Here is a 19,749-nt window from a genome sequence, read left to right on the forward strand (position 1 = left end):
GCACTTTTAAAAGTCCAAGCAGTTTATTATTCCTAAGTGGAGTTGATGATACGATACTTCAGTCGAAGCCCAAATTTAATCATGACATTGATGTATGTTTTCAGGAAACATCCCATGCACATCTCATTTGAACTAGGGTGCCAAGTTCAAGGGGCAGAAACTGGTAGGTTACGCCTCCAAAAAAGAGGGGACAGAAGGGCGAGGTCTCCTCGACTACTAAACTTCCAGAGGTCTAGATTTCTGGGATTTGATCTTCCAAAACACCTGGTATAACCTAGTAAATTTAAAAAGGGAAACGAGGAAATTGGGCCTAAATTAAGATGCATTCTTATGTCCTTCGTCTTGTCAACATCTACAAGGAAACCAACAGCCTCAGGAGTCCAGAAAGCTTTACTCCTACATTATCGTGGAACGGCAGACAGGCAATCAGCAAGCATTTACGGAATTCCTTCACAAAGCTTTAGCGCACACCTCGTCGCCTTCCTCAAACTGCCTCCTTGCCAGGCACGAGTGAGAGCGAGGCCTAAATGTCTTCAGAACCTCCATCGCAACTCCCCCCCCACTTCCATTCCAGGTCCAGCGCCCTCCAGCCATCACCCCCTTTCCAGCTCTCCCATCCCCAGGGCCGCCAGCCTCACCAGCTGTTCCCGACGGCTGGAGCTCCGATCGGTTGGCGCCCGGCGGCCCCGAACATTAACGACACCCAGGAGCCTGGCCTCGAGGCTCAGGCCCGAGAACAGACTCCAACTACCACTGCACCAGCCCCTTCCCAGGAGCAGTTCAGCATTTTGAGCTGAGCTTCCGGAAGCAGACGGGAGGCGGAAACCGGAAGCCCGGAGCAACCATGGGTTCTCCTCCCCCTCCTGCTGCCTTCTCCCAGAATCTCCTCGTTTTTTCCCCAGAAGAGAGAGAAGCCAATGACCTGAAATGTTTCACAAGCAAAATTTCTTGACTTTCTTTCTAGTCTTCCGGAAATGGAAACAGAGCGGGGGGGAAAAATGTGGAGTAAACGAGAAGTTGCACCCCCCCCCGGGACTAGCATGATGGTTTAGCCCGGTTGCCTAGGAGACCGAGAGTAACACCCGTGGCGAAGCCCGCGAGCAGCGCTATGGCCACGTTAGCCCGGCTGCAGGCCAGGTCCGCGAGTGTAGCCCGCCAGTACTACTACAGAAACAGGTAGGTCATAGCCTGGCGGAGCGCGCCAAGGCCTGGCCTCACCCCAGCCTGTTCTTCCTCAACAAGAGCGACCTATGAACAAATTCCCTGAGTCAATGTTATCACCCACTTTTCTCGTCATTCCTGGCCGGCAAACGTAATCACGGATTTGAAAGTGGTGTTAGCATGCAGGGGGATTATAGCTCAAGGGGGCCGTGGTTATCAGCTGGAGATGATTTGAGGAAAAATATAAATTTTATTTATGCTGGTAAATTAGTAAAATGAAGGAGTTTTTTGTTTTGGGGGGGTTGTTTTGGTTTTTTAATATCATCATTCGTCAGTTTGATGAAAACGGTATCTATCCTCCCTGTACAAGTTTTAATGGCCTGACTAGGGTTGCCCACGCTCCTTAGCTGGGTGAATTCAGACTGTCCTCCATCTACCCGGGATTTTAGCCTCCATTATGTCACAAATATCATTGAACTCAACTGTTCAGTGACTCCCTTGGCTTCCCAAAGTGACAGTATTGAAACTGTTTGACAAGAAAATCAGTTATCAGTATGTTAATTAATAGAAGAGGGCTACAACAACAACAACAACAACAAAAAGACCAAAAAAAAAAAAAAAAATAGAAGAGGGCTAAGGAAGACACCAGCAGCCTTATCCAGCTCTCCATCCTAAACTTTTCAATGCCTCCGGAGATATTCCAGTTTAAGAGGGACTCCAAAGAAGTGAATCAGAGGGTGGGAGGATATGGTGACATGCCAGAACAATTGGGAAATATGTCAATAAGACAGTATCTTGTTAAGCTGTTCTTACTCCAACATTTATCTCACCTACTGCATTCTCTTAGCACTGTGTACTTCTCTCACAGCACTTAGCACAATATAATTTTACCTTCTGTTTGAGATAATATGCTGTATGTAGTGTCCCTCTTAAACCAGAAGTGGGGGTATGGCTCATCAATGTTTGGGTCTCCAGTGTCTGTCATGGTTTCTGACACATAATAGCTGCTGCACAATGTGCTCCTTATTCCTGTCGTTCATTTCCTCTGTATCCTTATTTAAATTCTGTGTAATCTGAAAGTTTCCATTGTGGCTCAGCAGGTTACAAGCCTGACTGATATCCATGAGGATGCAGATTCGATCCCTGGCTCTCAGTGGGTTAAGGATTTGAGCTGTGGTATAGGTTGCAGAGGCGGCTGGGCTCCCACATTGCTGTGGGTGTGGCGTAGGCCTCAACTGCAGCTCGGATTCCACCCCAGCCTGGAACTTCCATATGCCACAGGTGTGGCCATAACAAGCAAAAATAACTAAATAAATAAATGTTGTCTCATTTGTCAGATGCTAATAGGAGTGAATTCAAAATGTCCTTCCACTGAATTCCACTGAGTGTCTACCGAGTGGTATCTTGTTATATTATTTAGCTCTTATGTGTGTGTAATGGTGTTTCTCTTCATTATTGTCTGTACACTGGTCTTTTTGGAATGTGCGCAGTGTTTCACCTTTGCAGTTGTGTTGTGGTGCGGCGGGTTAAGGTTTGGTGTCGTCACTGTGGGGGCCTGGGTTGCTGCTCTGGTGTGGGTTGGATCCCTGGCCCAGGAGCTTCCATGTGCCTCGGGTATGAAAAGTTTCACCTTTGAATCCTACTGGCAATTTTTAAAAATTATTATTTCTTCAATCAGATTTAAGGCAGTCATGTATAATGTATATTGTTTATATTGATCCTCCCTTGTCTGATGTGAGTTAATCATATTATTTTGGACATTTCAGGGTTTTAAATAATTAGAACCCAGGAAGTTTGTGATGGGTTTAGTTTCTTTATATTCATTATTGTAGTTGATATACAGCCATGTTCACTCTCTTTTAAGTTACTTTTTAATTACTGTACCTCTCATGACTTTTTATATATAAGCTACATTTTATTCTATTTTAATCTTATTCAAATGGGAACTTATTTCTAACATTTCTTATGAGAACTTAATGTACTCAGATTTTCAATAATGTTTTTTATGAGTTAAATATTCATTAAATATTGACAGAGCACCTGTGATGTGCTAGGGGCTGTTCTAGGTATTGAGACTAGAGCAGTGAACAAAAAAAGTCATGAGGGAGACAACATACGTTAAAAAAACTTCCTCGGGATAATTTTAACCGAAAAGAAGAAGGGGAGGCAAAGAGGGAGCAAACATCGTGTTTTAAACAGAGTGGCCGGAGGAGGCTCCTCTGATGGGTGAGGTTTGAGCAGGGCCCGATGAAGGTGATTAAGCAGGCTGATCAGACAGGGTCTGAGCGCAGTGGCTCCAGAGCTGGAGCATCGTGCTACCCCCTGTCGTCAGGAGCCTGCGTGAATGTGTCGGAGGACAGAGTTGAGGCCAGATCATTTGGGGCTTGTAAGGCATAGTGAAGGTATGGATTCTACCCTGATTAAAATAGAACGTCGTAAGGGGATTTTTTAAGAGAGGAGTGACGTGCTCTGACTTCTGCCTATGAAAAGCACTGATAAAAACGAGAGATCCGCATACTAAGTGAAGTAAGTCAGAAAGAGAAAGACAACACAAGAATAGAGAACAGACTTGTGGTTGCCAAGGGCAGGGAGTGGGGGGACTGGAAGTTTGGGGTGGGTAGATGCAAACTATGAATGGATAAGCAATGAGGTTGTACTGTACAGCACAGGGAGTTATGTCTAATTTCTTGGGATAGACTATGATGCAAGATAATATGGGGAAAACAATGTGCATATATATATATATATATATATATACACATGCCTGGATCACTTTGCCGTACAGCAGAAATTGGGACAACATTGTAAATCAACTATACTTTAATAAAAATAAATAAGGAAATTCACTGATGCAAAAAAAAAGAAAAAAAAGATAAAACTCTGGGAGTTCCTGTTGTGGCACAGTGGAAACGAGTCTGATGACTAGTATCCTTGAGGAGTTGAGGATGCCGGTTTGATCCCTGGCCTCGCTCCGTGGGTCCAGGATCTGGCATTTCCATGAGCTGTGGTGTAGTCACAGACAGTGCTCAGATCCGGCATTGCTGTAGCTGTGGTGCAGGCCGGTAGCAAGACCTCCAGTTCGACCCCTAGCCTCGAAACTTCCTTATGCTGTGGGTGCGGCCCTAAAAAAAAAAAAAAAGAAAAGAAAAAAGACTCTGACTTATTTTTAAATTGGATAAAGCATTTTGATTTTGTTTTCTTTTTTCTGCTTTCCTCCTTCAATTTCATCATTTATCAGTTGAGCTCTTGGTGGCCTGTTTTGCTTGTTAGGAAAATTTGTCACATCTGCTTATATAGGAAAAAATAATATTTGAAATAATTTTAAGTTATTTATAGTTTCTAACTATAAGCAGGAATTAATCTATGTCAAAGTATATTTAATTGTATTATAGTTAATTTTAATTAACTTAGCTGAGGGGGAAAACGTGTGCAGAGGAGTACTGAGAAAGCAGTGTGCTAAGAGGGCGAGAAGTTCTGTACAGATTGTGGTGGAGACCACGTGGCCACCTGTCAAATCTCCAGATCTCTCACCATCTGAAAACGGGCATGGGGAGTGTGTGAGGACAAGGAGAAGGGAATAGAAAGAGAAATCAATGCGACTGAATATATGCTGTGTGGGAGAACTCCGTTAAATGCTTTCCCAACTATTATTTTATTTTGATATTCACAATAATCATATGAAGTGATTTTTATTATTCCTACTTTACAGTTGGGGGAAATGAGATCGAACACGCGTATATTACTTGTTCCAACGGTTGATGTTTGATGCATCTCTGTCTGAAGCTAATGCTTGGAGTACAGGAACTGAAAATCATGTTCCTACATGAAGTTAAGGTCAAAAACCTAAGGTCTAGCCTGTCTTTCCCAGTTGAAGTGGAGGAAGTGAGAACACCTGGTATGTCAAGGACTTTCCCGTCCAAGACCAGCGACGCCTGGGCTTCCCTACCTTATGTCCCCCCGAAGTGTGGTGTTCCTTAAGTGGCCTGATTCTGGAATCCAGTACTCCCATCAGCTTAATCACTTTGTTTCTAACTCCAGCATAGTCAAAGGTGCCCAAGTGCATTCTTAGTCTAAGTAGTTGGTTTCCTGTCCTTGACTTTGGATGGTCGTCTTAGTCCTATGAACCTAAGTGAGGAACAGCTTGGTCAGATAGGCAAGAGTCCCTTCCTCTGATTCTAATAAATTGCTCATTTTTCTATTACGGTTGTATGCAGTTCTGACCATTAAAATTTAGGATGGCTTCTGCCAAGCATACAAGGATGACTTATGCCAGCATGCAGGAGCAACTGAAGTCCTAATTCTGTGTTACTTAAGCTCTTAAATGTAAACGCTTACCTTACTTAAACACTTTAAGTATCAGGTTTTTTTATCTGTAAAAGAGGCAATAATGCCTATTGACATATTAACTAAGAAGATAACATGATTGTCTGGCACATTAATTAGCATTCAGTAATTTTATAATATTAAAAGAAATCACAGTAGGAGGGCAAAGGATAAAATGCATTTGAACAACTCAGTAGAGGTAGAAAGAGCAGTTGATAAATTTGGTATCTATTTCTGAGTATTTTTCTCTTTAAAAAATTTTGGCATATTATGTACATGTAATAAAGTACATAAACTCTAAGTGTGTAGCTCAACAATCTTTACACAACATGTATAACTGTGTAACCATCACTCAGATAAAATTCTTGGGTTTAAAAGTTTTTATAAACGAGCTATAAAAGGAAATGTACTTAACAATAAAGAATATGTTTTGAAAATTAATAGCCAACATCATACATATTGATGATATACAGTATAGATGGTTCCATTTAATTTAAAAACAAGACAAAACACATGAATTTTACTATTTGGAACTTTTTTTCTGGAAATTGTAGCCAATACTGTAGTAAAAGAGAAAAGGAAAGTTATTAGTAAGTCTTGGAAGGGAAGAGATAAACTTGTTGTTGGTTACAGAAATTATAGAGTTAAGAAAATGCAAGGTAATCTATTTAAAAAAACTCTTAGAAATAAATTAATCTAGTAAGGTGTCAGATCACAAAGTAAATTTGGAACAGTCAGTAACTCTTCTAGGTACCAGCAATAACTAGATGAAAAAGTAGGTCAGAGGATGTACTAAGCATTTATGTATATTTTTTCTTTGATTCCACACAAAATACAGTTCAGTGTAAAAAAATTTAAAGAATAAATCTGCAAAATTTAAAAACCAAAACGCATGTAATTAGTGGACCAGTAATTTTGAAAAATTTCTAGTAAACAACTTCAGTAGGAAGAGGGAGAGATGGGAGTCCAAGCCTGCAGCTCTTGTTGTTGTTGTTTTTCTTCCTTACACATCTGTGTTTGGACAACTCAGTGATAAAAATAAGGGAAGCACAGCAATAAGGACCAGGAACCCAGCTGCTTAGAAAGAATTCTCCCTTTGGTAGAGGCCACAGATGATTCAGATGCTGGTGGGACTTTTGGATATCCAAAGTGTGTCTCCAAAATCTGCTACCAAAAGTTTGAAGAATCACTTTTTTTGGGAGGTGCGTACCTGTGGTGTATGGTTCCTATACCATACACCCCTAGTTCCCAGGCTAGGGGTCAGATTGGAGCTATAGCTGCTGGTCTACACCACAGCCACAGCAACGTGGGATCTGAGCTGTGTCTGCAACCTACACCACAGCTCACGGCAATGCCAGATCCTTGACCCAGTGAGCGGAGCCAGGGATCAAACCCAAGTCCTCCTGGTTACTAGTTGGGTTTGTTACTACTGAGCCTTAAGGGGAACTTCAAGAATCACTTCTGAGAATGAGTGGCTTCTTTTCTTTGACTACAAGTATCTGTCAACATAAATAGGAAGAGAAAATCCACAAGCCATTCAAGGGGACTTTAGTTTGGAGGAAGGAGATTAGCTAAGAAACCAGAACAGGTAGCTACTGTGTAGTTAGAACTGATGGAGGACACAGAAGTAAAACTTAATAAAAATATGAGAACTTTTAGAGAAATGAAAATAGAGAAAAAAAAGGTGCTGGAACCAATTTTGGTTTTAGTTTAAAAATGTAATAAATGAATTAAAAATAGAGTAGTCGGAGTTCCCATCATGGCTCAGTGATTAACGAACCTGACTAGTATCCATGAGGATGTGGGTACCATCCCTGGCCCTGCTCAGTGGGTTAAGGATTTGGTGTTGGCGTGAGCTGTGGTGTTGGTCACAGATGAGGCTCGGATCCCGTGTTACTATGGCTCTGGCGTAGGGTGGCTCCAATTGAACCCCTGGGCTGGAAATCTCCATATGCTGCAGGTATGGCCCTAAAAAAGACAAAAAATAATAGAATAGTCACAACTGAAATGTAGATGTTTTCATGAAAGAAACATAGTGGATGTATCTAGAGGTCTTAGTATGTGAATACGAATAACTGCAGAATCTGGAGTGAAGTGAGAAGGAGCTAGATGGGTAATAAAGAGACTAGACGATTGAAGTATGAGGTAAATGACAAAGCCCCCTGGGAGATCATTCTGGCAGAGTACTTTAAGCCTGGCTATGGGATAGTCTTGTTGAGAAGCTTGAGATTTATTTTATAAAAGTAAATTATATATTTATTAATTATAATATATTTAATATATTTAATATATATTAATTGTATATATTTATTATATAAAATAAATATATATTAATTATAATATAAAATATATAAAATAAATTATATATTAATAATTTATTAATATATAAATTAAATATTTATCAATTATAATATATTATATGTATTTTATATTTGATATATATTAATTATAATATAAAATATATAAAATAAATTATATATTAATTATAATATATAATATATAAATTATAATATATAATATATAATAAATTTATTTATTATATAAAATAAATTACATATTTATTAATTATAATATATTTAATATATGGTATTTGATATTTATTAATTATGATATATATTTAATAATTATGTATTTATAAATTAAATATTTTATAAAAGAAAGCTGGAAAGAGTTTTTAAGCAGAGGAATAACACTCACAGCACAGTATTGGAATATAGTAGTTGATTAAGAAATGTGTCCAGGGAAACAAACAAACAAAAAGAAATATAAAAGAAAACATTCCTAAAGTGAAGAATGAGTATTGCTTTGAATTGAAAGGACTGAATCCTAGATAGATTCTTTTTTAAAGGACATAATCCTCAGATATTATCTGGAAAAATTCCAAGGTTACATAAATTTCACAACCTTCTAATATAGACAGGAAAGAAAAAAAGTGATTTGTTAAGGAAAGAATCCAGCTTTGGATGGTTCATGTGCAACACAGGGACCTAGAACAGATAACATCTACAAATCCTAAACCCAGGAAAGATCTTATTGATTTTTTTTGGATGAAAGCTCATTTTAGACATACAAAGACTCGGAGTTTTGTTATCTGTGTACCCAACCTCAGGAAATGTGTTCCAGAAAGTACTCTGTGTAATCAAATGAAAGTTAGAACAGAGGTTTGGAAATAGGGGAAAAACAAAAAAAGTATCAGAAACCACGAGGCCCGATTACACATGTATGCAGTATTTATAGTTAAAGGTAGATAAGCATTATGTTACTGAGATGAGATACCCCTTACTCTATGCAGTTAGAGGAATCCAATATTCTTCCAGTATTCTTCCTAGACATCCTGGTACAAGTTCAAAAATTAGTACATTTTTGATCTCCAAGCAGTTACAAGCAGCAGCCTTGCTAATTGTCTCACTATAGGTAATGCTCGTCCTTCATTATCCATCTTCTGTTGTCAGTTACCCCTCCACACTTCTGGCCTACATGAAGACTCTTTGATGAGCAGAAAAACTTCCCTATTGCCTCCCTGTCACCTAGTCCCAAACCCAATGCCATGTGTTTTAGATTTATGATAGTGTCTGTAGTACTTACTGTCTTTCAGTTTTCAAGTTTTATGTAGTCAAATTAGTCAATTTACTTCTCTGGCTTTAGGGCTTTTTAGCCTATCTTTGAACAGTCTTTCCCATTCCATGATTATAGAAAAAATTCTGTTTACTAATAATGTGTTAAAAGTTTTATTTTATGTTTCTTCACTCTTCATGCAATTGTATTTCTGTGCATGCATCATGTGAGAAAAGACGTTAACTTTTTCTATACAAATATAATTGTCTTAGCACCATTATTGAACAATCTACACTTTCTTTACTAGTTTAAATGTTGCAAAATAAGTAAATAAAAGGGGTAAAAATTGCACAGGAAGAAGTGAAATTGTCTTTATCCACTGACAACACAGTTGTATGCATACAAAACTCTAAACCACCTACAAAAAATAATTTAAAAATAAAAAATAAATGTAGCAAGTTTTCAGGATACATAATACATAAATTTTTAATATAGTAGCATTGAGCAATTAAAATTTGGAACTACAAAAGTAATATAATTTACAGTAGGATCAAAATGCATATGGCTTCATCTTTTGACCCTGGGAAAATATCTCATGTACACAATTTGTGCCCAAGATTATTTTGGGTACCAGTTTGTATATAAGGGCATTCATTGAAGCTGTATGTCTTATAGGAAAAACACAGCAAAGATTTTATAGTTGTAACTAGTCTGGCTAAATAAGTCAAGGCATATGCACATGATGGAATATTAAGTAGAAAAATAAAAGAGTGAAAAATTTTATACGTAATGACATAAAAATCTCTAAGATAGTAAAAGAGGAGGTCATAGAAAATATATAATACATTTAGCATGAAGTTTTTATGTATAAATACACAATGCCACAAAACTATGGATCTGGAATCATGTAACAAGCTGTTAACAATGATTACATTTTAAAAATTGGAGGATAATGGAGATTGAAATGGAATCAGTTTTTTCTATTTTTCTGTATGGCTTATAATTTTTTTTGTGTGTGTGTGTGTGTCTTTCCAGGGCCACACCTTCAGCACATGGACGTTCCCAGGCTAGGGGTCAGATTGGAGCTGTAGCTGCCAGCCTCCACCACAGCCACAGGAACATGTATGGTTTAAAATTTTATATTAAGTATTGGATATTCATGTATTATTTATGAAATAAATAAATAGGAAAATTGTGTTCTAAGGCAGGAGTTTTATTCTTAAAGTATAAAATTAAACATATAAAATAAGTGGCCATGAATATGTAACTGTACAAAATTGCCCTCACACCACAAAGAATTAGAAGATTGAATGAAATATATGAAAATTTACTTTTAGATGTTGATAAAACAGTGCAGGATTGGTATCTTTCCAATAAAGGAAACAAATGAGATTATCCAGATAATTGTGCCATCGTTATGCCTGGAGGTAATTTCTGAACAAAATCTAAACTCTCAATACCATAGCAATTACGGTGTCCAGCATCTTTTTATGAATTACTAGTAGGACAAAAGTATAGTAAACTGTGACTTAGGACAAAGAGAAAAAGGAATCAGTTAATGGAAACAGTGCCAGAAATACAAAGATAATAAAATTGACAGACGAGAATTTTTAAATAGTGGTTCAAAACATCCTTAATTAAGGACTTACACGAAAATATGAGCATAATGGGAAGTTAAAATGAACATATATAAGAAGCAAATGAAACTTTTTGAGATTAAAAAAACATGATATCTGAAAGAAAAAAATCCCTAGGAGTTCCTGTCATGGCGCAGTGGTTAACGAATCCGACTAGGAACCATGAGGTTATGGGTTTGACCCCTAACCTTGCTCAGTGGGTTAAAGATCCTGCGTTGCCAGTGAGCTATGGTGTAGGTCACAGACACGGCTCGGATCCTGCGTTGCTGTGGCTCTGGCGTAGGCCCGGGGCTACAGCTCCGATTCGACCCCTAGCCTGGGAACCTCCATATGCCATGGGAGCAGCCCAAAGAAATAGCTAAAAAAAAAAAAAAAAAAAAAAAAAAAAAAAAAAAAAACCTAGATGGCCTTAATATCAGATTAAGATGTCTCAAATAAAAGATAAGTAAATTTGATGACATATCAAATATTTATTATTTCATAGAGTTTTCTATAAATGTCGATTAGATCAAGTTGGTTGATAACTGTTGTTCACATTTTCTATATTGTTATGCTTTCCTGTATGGTTGTCCTTCAGTTATTCAGAAGACATGAATTATTCAGAAACATGTTGAAATTTGCAACTGTAATTGTAAATTTACCTATTTCTCTTTTTAGTTTTGTCAGGCTTTGCTTCATGTATTTTGAATCTTTGTTATTAGGCATATGCATATTATTATGCATATTAGGCATAGGCATGGTATTAAGCATAAAAATGTTCATTTATCGAGCAGATGTAATAAAATTATATTTGCTCAATAAACTAACATTTTTGTCATTATAAGATGGTGTCTTTATGCATGATAATTTCCATTATTCTGTCTACTTTAAATATTAAGGATATGTTTCAAACTATGAAAAGTATTTGAAAAAATTAAAATCATATTGGATGTGATTCTTGTGTGTGTATACAATCTCAAACTTATGTAAAACTTACAATGCAGTATTGACAGACTTCTTTCAAAAACCGTATAGAGGTCGGTTGCAGTCTGACTGCCCAATGCCTTCCGAATTCTTTTTCCGAATAGAGACATTCTCTGTTTTACTACAATTCAACTGTCAAAGGCAAGAAATTAACATTGGTGTGTTTCTATCATCTCATCTTCCGACTCCAGTCAAACTTTGCCAAGTGGTCCAATAACATTATTCATAGCAAAAGGATCTTTTTGTTTTTTCTCTAGTTATCTTTAATATGGAACATTTTCTCAGTTTTTCTTCAATTTTCATGACCTTGACACCTTAGATGGTCACGGATCAATTAGTTTGTGGAATTTTCCTCCATCTAGGATTGTCTGATTTTTTTGTACTATTAGATGCAGGTTATGTGTCTGAGTCAGAAATATCACAGAAATGATGCCCTGAACTTCTCAGTGCCTCCATCCTGCTAGGTATGGCATGATTTTGCTTTGTCCAGTTACTGGTGGAGTTCTTCTGGCTGTCATTTTCCACTAGGATGTTCTTTTTTCCTTTGTGACTAATAGGTATTTTTTAAAAGCAGATCATTAGAAACTATGTATGTATCCTGCTCCTCATCTAACTTTCAATTTATTTTCTTACTTACGTTCTATGGACCCATATGTTCCTATTTTAATTAGTGGATTAAAATCCATTAGTCTTATTATTTATTTTCATGCTAGCATTGTACCAGATTTGTCCAGTGGGAGCCACTGAAGCTTCCTTCTGTATCCTGATCATGGTAATACTTTCTTATTTTCTGACACACAAAATTCCAGTCTAACCTTTTACTTTTCCTGTCCCAGCCCTGGAGTTATCCTTTTCTTCAAGGACGTCATCTTTCTTTTAGTGGAAGCCTGTGTCTTTGGGTGTTACTGTTCTCTGGCCCTCTCAAGTGGACAGAACTAGAAAATGTGTGTATGTATGCATTCGCACATGGCTTGCATCGATTATCTATCTACCTGTCTGCCTGTCTGTCTGCCGATCTATCTACCTATCTATTCTTCCATTCATCCATGTATATATTGAAATCCATGAGTTACATTGACAACTCTATTTCAAATCTAGTGCTGCAGGGTTCATTCTAATATTTTTCCCTTTTCTAACAGCGAGAAACCTGGCTCTCTTTCTTTTCAATATATTCACTTATTTGACCAGTCTCCCTGTATGTAACCAAACTCCTAGCTCTGTAACTGCGATTCCTTTTAGGGATACCGCTTTTCACCCAGTGTGGGATCTGCCTCTCTATGCTGACCTGACAGTTCCCAGCCAACTTGGATACCTTTTTTTTTTTTTTTTTTTTTTTTTTGGATGACTCTTGGGCTCTGATTCCCTGTGCTGGCTGTGTTCCTATGTATACCCTTTTATCAACCTTTCTCCACACCCTAAAGCCAGGCTTCTTCTCCATGGGCATACTCTCCTTACTCTGACTGGACATCCTACCCCAGGCTATCCCCCCATTTGGATGCCCATCATAGGCTCTGATACCCATGCTGAGCCATGGGGTCTGCCCCATCCCCCAGTCTTGACTTTCCTTGCCTACCGCTGATATCTTTAGGACGCAGTTGTTTAGGAAAAGCAAATGAAGAGAAGTGAGAAGGAAGATGAAGAAAGTAAAAATAAAATATTTTAAGAGTGCACCAACAGCATACATCTACATGACAGACTATGGCATTTCCTACTTTATGATCTAATACTTAGATGTTTGCAATCCACGACTCATTGGGTTGTGAGGTAATAATGATGAGGACTATTAGTGAAAGAGAATGTGTCTTCTACCTTCTAATATGTTGTATTTCTCATCATCAGGTAGTTATTAACCTCTTATTAGTGACATGGCTGATAATCAGAACACAAAGTATAAATTAGTGTAATTTCTGCCTTTAAGGAGCTTGAAATCCTTAAGATCTAATAGTGAAATTATATGGAAAAAATAATCATTTAACACATCAGTGTATCTTAGAGCACAAGACATAATATTGGAAATTTATTCCTAATATCTAAAATAGCTACAAGTTACATGATAATGAGAAGGAAAAGAGTACTGGGGTTTTAATCTAATATTTATTCAGTAGCTAAGGTCAGACTAAGCACAGTATGTTGATGTGTAAAATGAATATTTTTTGCATATGATTGGAAAAATACTTAACCACACATTTTTTCATTTTTTATTTATTGTCAGTTATTTTCTGGCCACTAATGATACATATGAGTATAGTGTTATCCAGGGTTATACTACTTATTTCTAGTTGATGATTAAGTGACTGGAAACTTCCAGCTTTTTCTTCAATGTTTTATTACATTCCTGGTAATACTTTTGGTTTTTCATCATTATTAATTCATTTAGTATTCATTGTGATAATACTGATCATAATAAATTTATTTCAAATTCATGTAGATGTCATATTTTATTCACTGCTATAGGATATTCATTGTAATTTGAAACTAATTAATATACCATTAAAATAAAGTGTTACCGACATTTTTCATTTTAAACATAAAATGTCTAATAGTTCATGACATATTGTATTGAGCATTCGGCATCCCTGTGGTAACCCAAGTATCTGTAAATTTCATTTTTAAGCAGTTAAAAAAAAATGGGCAACTGAGAAAATGTGTATAGAAGTCAAATTTAGCACATAAGTTTAAAACTTAGAAAGTTAACGACTGGTTTTTTAAGAACGTTTCCTTTTAATCTGATTTAATGTATGGTTCTTATTAGTGTAATATGTATGCTTTTATTTAGGTAACTGTTACAGAAATCAAAGATTGTTAATACCTCCAGAAGGAAATTATTTATTCTTCCGCTTGATGAGGTATTATATGTTAGCACTGTTAGAAGAGTTAAAACTCATAAATGGAAGGGATCATTTCCTTGCTACTTCCACGGTTCTGAGGACAATTTTAAGCAAAGGGATAAGCTCAGACTAATGCATTATTTGAAAAGGAGTAGTAGGTGTATCTGTCTACACTGTATCTTTTCTCTCTACTTTGCAGAGGTAGCTAGCTGTTGATTGTTGGTGATGGAGGGGAAAAAAATGTTTTCAGTAATTTAAATAGAGTACAGGTGACCCTTGAACACCATGGACTTGAACTGCCCAGATCCACCTGTACTCAGATTTTTTTCAACAAACACATTCCGATGCAATCTCCAGTTTACTGAATCTGTGGATGTGGAATCACGGACAGGGAGGGTGAAAAATTACATATGGATTTTTCACTCCCTAAGGTGTTGGCTTCTTTCACACCCACATGGTTCAAGTGTTAACTGTGTACTTAAAACTGAAAAGCAGGAGTTCCCATCATGGCACAGTGGAAACGAATCCGACAAGGAACCATGAGGTTTCCGGTTTGATCCCTGGCCTCGTTCAGTGGGTTAAGGATCTGATATTGCCGTGAGCTGTGGCGTAGGTCGCGGACGTGGTTTGGATCTCGTGTTGCTGGGGCTGTGATGTAGGCTGGCAGCTGTAGCTCCGATTCGACCCCTAGCCTGGGAACCTCCATATGCCCCAGGTGTAGCTCTAAAAAGCAAAAAATAAATAAATAAATAAATAAATAAATAAAACTGGAAAGCAGATCTGCTATAATCATACTAAATAGTAATGATAAAAAGGGTTAAATAACCACAAGAAGTTGTTTTATTCAATTATCATGAATTTGACCCTACATCAGGCATTTTGAATGAAATTTTTCTTTCCCTCTTTACATTCTATCTTCTTTGAATTGTGTGCTCTACTAGATATTGTATTGCTTTAGCTTTTCTATTTTTGCCCTAAATGTCATTTTATATCCTGCATCTTATATCTTATTATTGGCTGGAATAAGATGTTTAAAGAAAAATGAGATATTCCCTCTAACCCTGCAACCCTTTCAAACGGTGGCCTTGTTTTCAAGGCATTTGACACTGCTTAATTATGTTCTTCCTTCCTGATACTGTTAACTTCTATGGCACTGCAAAATACTTGTCTCTTATACCTGGGTCTTTTTCCCCCTGCTTATTTAACATCTTGTATTGTTAATCTTTTTGAACCAGAGACTGCTAAACTTTAGAGATGTGTGGTGCTGGGGCCACAGTTATGATATTCAGGAATCTAATTCATCTTAATATTAAACACAAAATTCTGAAAACCAGTTAAGAAAGAACCTTGCCTTCTGCCTTGGCTTCAGCTGTTACTTATCATATCTTCCTGTTTTCCTTTCTTCCATCCTTCCACAGACATCAGTTTAGCTCCTCCTATTTATCAAACACTTTAGTACATATTTGGATATAGATATGAATAAAAGGTGAACCTAAGTCTCAAGAAGATAAATTTTATAATTAGTTTATAGAAGAAATTTCAGAATACTATAAGGATATGTCTTTCTGAAAGTCGTGGTAGCAAAAGTCATTTCAAGAAGAGGGAGTAGTTTTGTGATAGTCTGAGGTCACAGGAGCACATGGCCTATTCTTAGAACTATAGCCATAGAACGTCTCTATCAGAAGTGGAAACGAATCTGACTAGGAACCATGAGGTTGTGGGTTCAATCCCTGGCCTCGCTCAGTGGGTTAAGGATCCGGCGTTACCATGAGCTGCGGTGTAGGTCACAGACGCGGCCCGGATCTGTTATTGCTGTGGCTCTGGTGTAGGCCAGAGGCTACAGCTCTGATTAGACCCCTAGCCTGGGAACCTCCATATGCCGTGGGTGCAGCCCTAAAAAGACCAAAAAAAAAAAAAAAAAAAGTGGTAGAAGAAAACATGAGGGATTAACTGTGAGTCCGAGCTGGAATGACTGACATCCTAAGGGCTTCAGGCTATTCAGAAGACCTGGGGTATTTTGTGGAGTTGCCATGAAAGGGTTTTAGGAAAAAATTTGACTTGATTACATTTATGTTTTAGAAAGACCATTCGAACCAATAGGCTGAAAAATGGAATACAATGGAAGAAGACTAGTGTGTAGGAAATAATTCTTTCATAATTAATTAATCTTAAAAAGGTGAAGATTAATGCAGAGAATTGCTTTGCTGTAGATAATATCACCAAGGAGAAATGGCTTGCAGAATGAAGAGCTATTCTAAGAAAAGAAGAATAGAGGCTGGATATGTGTGGAGGAGGGATGAGAGGAGTTACTTTAGATATGTTGAATTTGAGGTAACTGTCAGTATCCCAGAACAGATGTTAAGATGTTTTAGGTAAACAAATCTGGAGAGCTGCCTATCCTTTTTGAACCCACTCAAATGCTGCTTTTGATTCCCATCTTTCCTTACTCATTATTTCCTTAAAAAAATCTCTTTTCTTCTGAATTTTCTAGATCTTACTTCTCACATGGTGTTTTACTTTTCACATACTTTTATTTGCTATTGCTGTTATTTTTCAGTTTTGTTAGTTTGTAATCTTATGCCTGAATGCACAGAATATGTCATATATGCATCTTGGGTTCTAATATTGTGCTAAAAGTGATATCAACATCATGGCAGTGCAAGTTTTTTCTTTTAACTTTTTTTTCTCTCTACTTTGATTTAAAACTAATCAAACATCCACAATCAGAAAACAAACAAAAAGACAACAACAACAACAACAAAACAGCAGGCACCTCTGCACAGGATACTAGGATACCTGCAATATCCATCCAGACCTGAAAGTGGATGGATTGGGCTGCAAAGGAGGTGGCAAAGCAAGAGAAGTGGCATCAGATCCAGTGGCAACAGAGGTGGATGTCAGAAAAGGTGAAGGCCAATCTTTTAGTGAGTTGGCACAATCTTTCATGAAGAGGAGGTGGAAGATGAAGTTAGTGAATGGGGGTTTACCAGCCACATGTGTTGCAACCAGAGGGACCACTTGCTCTTTCTCTCAGGACACTCAGTGACTAAAGGAGGGAAAGGCAAATAGGCGTACCACAAAAACTGAAGGAAAGCATATTTTTTCTGCCCCAGAAGGCCAGAGGACTGCCTATGGGCCTTTGGGATGCCTCCCTACCTGCTGCCTCCCATCCCCCAATTAAGGATCACTCTCCTGAGCTATGGGCACACTCAAAGCCCCAAAGTACACATCTCTCTGGACTCCATCCACCACTGCCCTTTGCTTTATTTTTTATATGGATTCCCAAACTTAGGAGTGAGTTATCTCCAGGGAAAGGAACCAGAAACTTGTGTTTATAGCACCACCTTCTGGAAAACAAAATGAAGACTCCTAATTACCAATCTGTTGAATCGTTAGAATCAGAACAAACAACGAGCTGCCAAAATAACAAATGCATTTGCTACTTCAAATGCAGCAACACAGATACTTTCCATCAGATACCATGAACAGTTACAGTCATGTGGTATTACAAAAAGAAAATGAAAAATTTCCAGCACCCGAATGCAGAGTCATGGAATATTATGATCTAAATAATAAATATTTGAAATATATGGTATGAGGAATTCAGTGAGCTATAATAAAACTCAGGCAATACAATAGACAACAGTAAAGTGAAGTGGACTTCAATACCACACTATTAGCAATGGATAGATTGTCCAGGTCAAAAATCAATAAGACAAGATTGGACTTAAACAACATTTTACAAGAAATGAACTTGTTAGATATATAAAGAATACTCTATCCAACAGCAGTAGAATACGCATTCTTCTCAAGTGCACATGGAACATTTTCCAGGATAGGTCATATGATAGGCCACAAAACAAGGCTTAGCAAATTTAAAAGATGGAAGTCATCTATCATATCATGTATCTTCTCTGAACACAGTGGTATGGAGCTAAAAATCAACAGCAAGGGGAGAGTGAGAAGATCCACAAATATGTGAAAACTAAAACAGTACACCTCAAGACAACCATTGGGTCAAAAAAGGAATCAAGTGAGAAATAAAAAATTAAAACAAATGAAAATTAAAACTCAACATGTCAAATATGGTGGGATGCAACAAACGCAGTTCTGAGAGGCAAATTTATAGTATTAAGTGATATATTAAGAAATCACCTCTAGGAGTTCCTGTCATGGCTCCGAGGTTAACAAACCCAACTAGTATCCATGAGGATGTGGGTCCAATCCCTGGCTTCGCTCAGTGGGTTAAGGATCTGGTGTTGCTGTGAGCTATGGTGTAGGTCACTGATGCAGCTGGGATCTGGCACCGCAATGGCTGTGACGTAGGCTGGCAGCTACAGCTCCAATTCAACCACTAGCCTGGGAATTTCCATATGCCATGGATGCAGCCCTAAAAAGACAAAAAAAAGAAAAGAAAGAAATCACCTCTAATAAATAACCTAACTTTACACTTCAAGGAACTAGAAGAACAAATTAAGCCCAAAATTAGCAGAAAAAAAGGAGATAGCAAGGATCTGAATTGAAATAAATGAAATAGAGAACACAAACACAATACAAAGTATCAATAAAATTAAGAGCTGGTTCTTCAAAAAGATAAGCAAATTTGACAAACTTTTAGTTAGACTAAGACAAAAAGAGAATACTCATTGAAATTATAAATGAAAGACTATGTTACAACTGATGCTACAGGGATACATAGAATCATAAGAGACTACTCTTGAACAATTGTATGCCAAAATATTAAATAATCTAGAAGAAACGAATATATTTTAGAAGGAAAAAACCTGCAAAGATTGAATCAATAAGAAAGAAAAAATCTGAAGAGACCAATAACATGTGAAGATACTGAATCAGTAATTTAAAAACTTCCAACACAAAAAACTTCATGAACAAATAGTTTCACTCAAGAATTCTACCTAACATGTAAATAAGAGTGAACAGTCTTCCTCAAACTCTTCCAAAATATTGAGGAGGAGGGAATACTTCCAAACTCATTCTATGAAGTTAGGTATTATTTTGGTACCAAGACCACATAATGATATCACAAGAAAAGAAAATTGTATACCAGTATCTTTTTTCTTTCTTTCTTTTTTTTGGGGGTGGGGGTGAGGACCACATCTGTGGCATATATAAGTTCCCTGGCTAAGAGTTGATTCAGAGCTGCAACTGCTACTCTATGCCACAAACACAGCAATGCCAGATCCAAGCCAAATCAGTGAACTACAATGCAGTTCACAGCAACACCAGATCCTTAATCCACTGAGTGGGGCCAGGGATTGAAC

At 37.4% G+C, this 19,749-nt stretch overlaps 2 protein-coding genes across 64 annotated transcripts in view; one reads left to right on the forward strand and one right to left on the reverse strand.

Annotated features, from left to right (window-relative positions):
* GPATCH2 (G-patch domain containing 2) overlaps positions 1-790 on the reverse strand; it is a 188,915-nt gene extending 188,125 nt beyond the window's left edge. For all 15 annotated transcript variants that reach the window (XR_014817295.1, XR_014817296.1, XR_014817294.1 and 12 more), the window contains exon 1: positions 639-790. Coding sequence is in view for 5 of the 15 variants with exons in the window: in XM_021064101.2 (XP_020919760.2) it covers positions 639-694 (56 nt within the window). In the remaining 10 variants the exon portion in view is untranslated. The remainder of the gene's footprint in view (positions 1-638) is intronic.
* A 283-nt stretch (positions 791-1,073) lies between these two features.
* SPATA17 (spermatogenesis associated 17) overlaps positions 1,074-19,749 on the forward strand; it is a 386,966-nt gene continuing 368,290 nt past the window's right edge. For 48 of the 49 annotated variants that reach the window (XR_014817028.1, XR_014817057.1, XR_014817037.1 and 45 more), the window contains exon 1: positions 1,074-1,176. Coding sequence is in view for 5 of the 49 variants with exons in the window: in XM_084978710.1 (XP_084834836.1) it covers positions 1,109-1,176 (68 nt within the window). In the remaining 44 variants the exon portion in view is untranslated. 49 annotated transcript variants of the gene reach the window in all.

The sequence above is a fragment of the Sus scrofa genome, chromosome 10 (genome assembly GCF_054392235.1).
Source record: "Sus scrofa isolate SSC_HxYL_T2T_F1_AM1 chromosome 10, Sscrofa_HxYL_maternal_Yorkshire_Landrace_v2.0, whole genome shotgun sequence".
NCBI lineage: Eukaryota > Metazoa > Chordata > Mammalia > Artiodactyla > Suidae > Sus > Sus scrofa.